At 45.8% G+C, this 6,352-nt stretch overlaps 4 protein-coding genes across 4 annotated transcripts in view; 2 read left to right on the top strand and 2 right to left on the bottom strand.

Moving 5' to 3' along the window:
- Positions 1–23: 23 nt before the first annotated feature.
- Positions 24–938, top strand: Pmar_PMAR024672 (arginyl-tRNA synthetase, putative; the record flags this gene model as incomplete). The annotated part of the gene is made up of 5 exons (XM_002764470.1): positions 24–86; positions 206–323; positions 372–534; positions 586–744; positions 800–938. 5 exons carry the CDS (start codon positions 24–26, stop codon positions 936–938), a joined length of 642 nt encoding a protein of 213 aa, XP_002764516.1.
- A 207-nt stretch (positions 939–1,145) lies between these two features.
- Positions 1,146–2,093, top strand: Pmar_PMAR024671 (hypothetical protein; the record flags this gene model as incomplete). The annotated part of the gene is made up of 1 exon (XM_002764469.1): positions 1,146–2,093. One exon carries the CDS (start codon positions 1,146–1,148, stop codon positions 2,091–2,093), a length of 948 nt encoding a protein of 315 aa, XP_002764515.1.
- A 1,102-nt stretch (positions 2,094–3,195) lies between these two features.
- Positions 3,196–3,734, bottom strand: Pmar_PMAR024670 (Nuclear transport factor, putative; the record flags this gene model as incomplete). Its single annotated transcript, XM_002764468.1, has 4 exons — positions 3,196–3,273; positions 3,325–3,432; positions 3,486–3,583; positions 3,629–3,734. The coding sequence occupies 4 exons, from the start codon at positions 3,732–3,734 to the stop codon at positions 3,196–3,198; spliced, it is 390 nt and encodes a 129-aa protein (XP_002764514.1).
- A 2,386-nt stretch (positions 3,735–6,120) lies between these two features.
- The window catches only part of Pmar_PMAR024669 (arginyl-tRNA synthetase, putative), a gene marked incomplete at both ends in the record, with an annotated part of 1,805 nt that continues 1,573 nt past the window's right edge, over positions 6,121–6,352 (bottom strand). The window contains one exon of the mRNA XM_002764467.1: positions 6,121–6,259. Coding sequence (XP_002764513.1) covers positions 6,121–6,259 — 139 coding nt within the window. The remainder of the gene's footprint in view (positions 6,260–6,352) is intronic.

Genomic DNA, 6,352 nt, shown 5'->3' with positions numbered 1-6,352 from the left:
AGAAGCTCTTTGAAGTCGCCAAGATGGCCGGTGGCATCATCCTCCTCAAACTAAACTCGAATACCTCGGCTTTGGTGTCGTCTGTGGTGATGATGGCAAAAAATTCAAAACTCGATCGGTGGGTCGTCGTCATCTCGACGGTTATTGATTATTATAAATTCCCTTCAGGGCGCCACTGTGAAGTTGACTGACCTTTCTCGATGAGGCCGAGGACAGGGCGAGGAAGGAATTGGAGTCGAGACTTAACGCGGGGGAAGGGGAGGCGGCCGGACGATCGACTGGACTCACTGAAGAGGAATTCGATAGAGCATCGAAGATCATTGGTGATGATGATGTGATGGAGGTGTGGTATCTAATAGATTATCTTTCAGGTGTTGCATCTGTTCGATACTTCGACCTTCGCCAAAACAGAACTACCAATTACATATTCAATTTCGACAAGATGCTCGACCCGAAGGGCAACACTGCGGTCTTCCTACTTTACGCCTACGCCAGAATTTGCAGTATCCTCAGGAAGGCGAACTTTGATTATCAGTAAAAACACATAACATTTTCATTTTCGACATCTCCTCCGATAATCATCAGTTCGGGTCTCGACTACTCATCTGAAGAAGTCGTCATCACAGAGGAGAAGGAGCGGTCTTTGGCTTTGGAGATCCTCCGCTTCGCTGAAGTGATGCAGTCTGTTCTCTCAGACCTTCAATGTCATCGACTTTGTGAGTATATGTGGGACCTCACCAACAGGTAATCATCATACCACACCTTCGTCTAATCATCCACCATCAATATCCCCCTTCAGGTTTACTGCCTTCTATACCGAGTGTAAGGTCGTTGGATCAGACCAAGAGCGTTCCCGACTTTTACTCTGTGAGGCCACCAGACGTGTTTTAGCCCAGTGTTTCGACATCCTCGATATCACACCTCTCGAGAGGATCTAATCCTCTGTACAGATGCCTTCAACTTCACCAAACTGTCTCGTGCATGCAACACTATCGCGTTTCAACTCCACCACCAGCATCTTCCTAGTTTTCTCCCTCACGAAAATGCCTCGTTCATCCGATCATCGCGGTAGTCAGTCTTCGGCCTCTGGTCCGACGAGTTTGCCACGAAGGATAACGAAACATCGCAATTTTCCGGCTCGCATTATGAAGGCCGAGCGGAAGTCCTTCGGTGAGGACTACACTGAGTTCGATCTCCATGGCTACTCCTGTCAACTCGCTGAGGAGACGATGATTGGTGCTTTCTCCCAACCAGTGCATATCAACGTACAAACGGAGGAGAGTAAGGCTAAGCTTGAACAGCACTACTTCACCTTCGTCATTGGAAGGGGAAAGCATTCCAATACTAAAATGGCTGTCGATCTGAGTAAGGCTGTTGCTGACGGACTGCGTCAAGCAGGATTACAGGAGAGCCGACATGCTTGCAAGGACGAGAGGGGGACTTTCAAGATCATCGCGGATAAAGACATCGCCACCAAGGTCCTCAAAGTTTATCCAGTGATGGACATACAAGTCGCCGAAGCTTCTGATGTGAGCAGTGATGATGAGGAAAGTGTGGAAAAAGAGTTGGAAAGACTGCAAGAACTCACAAAAGAGTCGCTCACTTTGAGAGGGCTGAGCCATGCTATAGTGGAAACTCGTTGTCTTGCTGGCAATCTTACTGAAGATCAAAAGCTGTATCTTGGTCATGATCTGTCGGAGGTTTTCAAGACACTTTTCGAGGCGTTCCGGAAGGAAATAGAGTCGCCAACATTCGTTTGTACTGAGGAGGATAAGGAAGCCGCGATGGAGTTGCTTCAATTGGAGTTGAATCGTGCTAAAGTGCTTCCGCACATTAGCGACCTTCAACAACGTTTGCAGAAGATCGAACCCAGTGAGCCCGGCCCTGTGCTGAAAGAGCGTCGAAAAGCACTGAAGATGAGGCAGAAACAATTGGATGAACTCGAGGATGTTTGGGATAGGAGTTCCCATGGGCGGTTCAAGTTCCCATCAGTTGAAGCTATGACGAAGCATTCTAACAGAATGGAAGAAGTCAGAAAGGAAATCGATAGTATCAATGAGAGAATAGATTATCTTTTAGACTTCAAAGAGTAGCTTGTCTATTGAATATTGTACATTATATTGTCCAGTACAATCCTCTAAGTCTTGTGTTGAGTTTCTGACGGAGAATACGTCGTTGTTGTCAAAGCGAAGACCTTGTGCGGAACGTATCGCCTAGTATATGTTGTCTTAGCGAACCTTATATACCTCAAAAGTACTTTCAGATGAAATACCTTTTGATCAACGATAGATCTCACGAAAATAATTCGGACCAGAGTATCATCCTTAATAGCTCGTACCAGCTAGAGGATCGCCATATGATTGTGTGCCTCTCGGTGGGGCCTTCAGCTATAGTTGTATCTTCTAACACACTTGCACTGTATCTCTAATACAGACGTTCATCCTAACAAGAATTGATTAGTTCGAAATACTAAACCCAATGAGTGTATTATCTCGATGATATAATCTAACTTATAATCGGTTGCATTCGGCCTGATTGTGTGCTACATGGGAGATTCTAGCAGAAGAAGTGTGTCGGTTCAAAGTCCAACGCCGTCCCCGGCTCGGTCAGACTCGATGGCGATGTACTAACCACTCGATGAGCTCCTTGTTACGTTATTCAGTTCAGATCAACCTGGTAGATCTGTATTCCCTCATACTCTCCCGTATGGTCTTTATACTACGATGACCAACTTTGACTTTGCATTATACATATTTGCTGTAACGATTTTGCAACCTGGTGTATATGTCGGTTTAGAGTCCAACGCCATCGCCGGCTTGGTTACACTTGATGTCGATGTGCTAACCACTTGACGAGATCTGTGTTGCGTTATTAAGTAGAGCAGTTATTCAGTTCAGACCAAGTAGTATGTACGACGCAAAAGAGTACTGGAATGTTGCTGTTAGAAAGACATTTTTCAGAACCAGTTGAGTTATACATGATACTACGGTGAATTAAATCAACTTAGCATAGACTGGAATTAATAGGAAACGGCGGTACATAACTCACACCTCCACTGCGATGATGAACAGGCAGCTTTAGTGGAACGAGAGACTGAGGCTGCCACTCTGTGAATAATCGAATGATCCCAGGTTCAAATCCCAGCCTCTCCTTCACCAGCATGCGAGTATGCCAGCAGCGAAAAACCACCTCCGCTTAACCGATGTTGAGACGGAATAGGTCGTTCATGCAGTAGAAGCCACCAGTGCTCGGGTTGGGCGCGAGATGGAAGACCTGATGACGACACAATTTACACAAGGACTTGAACTCAAGTTTAGCTCATACCTGTCCGAACTTCAGAGGGTTGGCGTTGTCATCGACGTAGAGGTTGCCGGTGACGAAGACGATCACACCGTTGTTGGAAGGGTTGGGCTGGCAATCGGCCTTGATGATCTAACAGTATGGTGGTATTCAGCCTACTATGTAGCGGAAATGTGGTATGATACCTGATGTCTGACCTTCTGGAAGGGAAGGCCGGCGATCTTCTGCACGATGTTAGCGGCACCTTGGAACTGCTCGCCCTCGAAGGTCAGCATGGATGATTCTAACAAGAGAAACTGCAAGCTTGTGTATGTCTGCTGACGCTTACCTCCGTAGAGAGGACCTAGTTGACTTCGGTTTGCATCGAAGGTCTGATAGTACTGCTGTACGAACTGCTCGCCTATGGCTTGAAACTGAGGGTTTATCTGAGCCATTTTCAATGATAAGGTTCACAAGGAAAACCTGCCAACAACGATGATGGGAAAGATACACTCTGCAACTGTTAACGCAACATTACGGGAAAATCAATCGAATGTTAGGATGCGAAGAGACTGATTATACGTTGACTCCACGCAGCAAACCTCTGCGACCACTACCAAATACGACGGAATTAGAGAGGAGCCATACATATACACCTACAGCTACAGTAAACGCTGGGGGAAATTTTTCCGGCTTTACACAACAGCGGAATATTTTACACATCCGGACGGTTTCACCCGCGCATAATCGCTGTTCATCTCGGCCGTACTAAAATGTCAGCTTTGGCCGAACTCTCGATAACCACTTTCGATGGGAAAATACCATTTGTCTGATTCCTAACCGACTCTTTCATATGGACTACCCCGAGGTTTTAATGAAATAGCTGATCTTCTGATAAAGTACAGACTTCAATTGATGACGCTAGTTAGAATAGAAAGGGTTTCTGTATCGAAGTCTGTGATACGTCATACTGAATATCAGCACCATCCTGAATATCTGTGGATCACAGATGGTGATGTTACCATTGCTCCTATCAAAAAAAAGGAAAATTACTGGGAAAATCGAGCAAAATATTGTGGAAATTTGCGAGCAGTATGGTTCACCCAGCGATATGTCCTCATACTGCTATTGGTCCCAATCAGCAGTCTGTGACGATTCATTCCTCGACACACCACAAAGATTTCCCTCCAGTTTATCCCCGTGTGGGAGTCGTTTTGTCGTCAGCCGATCATCCTTTAGTAATTCTACTAACACTTACTCGTTTCGTGAATACAACATTCAGGATATCAACGATTTAGCGCTCGCCAGCAAAGACCCGAGGTCGGCCATAGTTGATGCTGCTCGGGAAGCGTACCATACACGGGAGGCGGCGATGGCTCTGGCGAGACAGTCCGATAATAGTTTAATATCGAAACTGGCGGAAGCCGTAGGCAACTCAGCTAAGGGATGTGAACATGAGGCCCGAGGGGTGAGCCGGACTGCCGATTCGAATCTATGTTGAGCAGACATCGTGATGAAATGATATGATCAGAATGAATGAGAAATAAACTTCAGCCTCGTTATAAAGTATCACTCAGTATAGCAGTACAACAAGCATCGTGGCGGGGAAGCAGCGACTATTTTCTGATTATTTTACTAATAGCCGTACTTGGCAGTAGTGATAGGACACATCGGCCTTTACTAAGCGGATAAGTGCTTTAGAGCCATACTGATTCCGTCATCATATCGAGCGTATTTTCATCTCTACAAAATCGATCGGGGAATGAGTAGAGAGTTCTAGATAAATGTTCACCGATGAGAAAAGTCAGCAGGACACGTTCATGCGTTAATTGGCGTCTGATTTCAGTTGGCTTGTCGAGTGGGGCTGCCGGTGTCGGCACAGAAGCCCTTCCTCCCTATGAATCAGAGTCTACCTCATCAGCATGACTCTATCGATCAGAGGTAGGCTATTCATATTCCACACACACGTTTGACCATCGAATCTTGCGTTTTAAAGTGGCGACTTTGAGGGCAGCTTTTATGTGTTTTGCTGTAACACACTAAGCTCACGATCAAAGTGTTGAATTGCCACACTCGGAACAGGCGCAGGCTTATCTATGGTGAGTTGGACTTGGAGGCATCCACACTGATGGCGCTGCCATTGGTCAACGCATATCCGTAACCTATATCATCTTGCGTGAGCGAAAATGACTTAACACCATTGATGTCGAGGTTCATAATACAACTAAGATGTCACGCGAACATCAGATATGCAAAAGGTGCAGTCTTGTCAAGACTCAGTCTTGACAAGGTTGCATGTCTTGACAAGACTGTCTTGAAACAAGCTGGCCTTGTGCTTGATGTTGGATGTATGTGTTGATCTAAATTGCATTAGCCACGGACTACGACAGACGTGGTGGTAGACGCTGCAAACTAGCACGCGTGCGCTGTATAGTGACTGTCTGTTTTATCAAAACGACGCGTGTTTTGGGCTTGGCCTTCAAATTTGCGATGAAAAAAATTCATGTGCTTGGGGGTGTAGTTAGATACGCGTTAAGTGTGTCAGCCGTGTTGTTTACGCACATACTACGGCTAGCAGGAGGTAATCGATTAGAAAGTATCATAGTGTTCCTTATTTGACTTCTTATTACACTACCATTACAAGGTTTCTGATGCCAATTGTTGACTATCTCGCCTCGAGGACTATCGCAACACTAACTGCTTGCTTTCCTTTGCTTGGTTACCTGGTCACAGTAACTCATGAGGTGTAGCAATTATACATGTGAACTCAAAAACCGGAGATGGGAACAGAAAGCAGTGTAACGTTATCACGACAGTGGTTGTAGAGGACTGTATAGAGGATTAGATCCTCTCGAGAGGTGTGATATCGAGGATGTCGAAACACTGGGCTAAAACACGTCTGGTGGCCTCACAGAGTAAAAGTCGGGAACGCTCTTGGTCTGATCCAACGACCTTACACTCGGTATAGAAGGCAGTAAACCTGAAGGGGGATATTGATGGTGGATGATTAGACGAAGGTGTGGTATGATGATTACCTGTTGGTGAGGTCCCACATATACTCACAAAGTCGATG

Source organism: Perkinsus marinus, assembly GCF_000006405.1.
Source record: "Perkinsus marinus ATCC 50983 genomic scaffold scf_1104296977064, whole genome shotgun sequence".
Classification (NCBI taxonomy): Eukaryota; Perkinsozoa; order Perkinsida; family Perkinsidae; genus Perkinsus; species Perkinsus marinus.
Note: the sequence above shows the minus strand (reverse complement) of the source record. Positions and strands in the feature narration are given on the sequence as shown.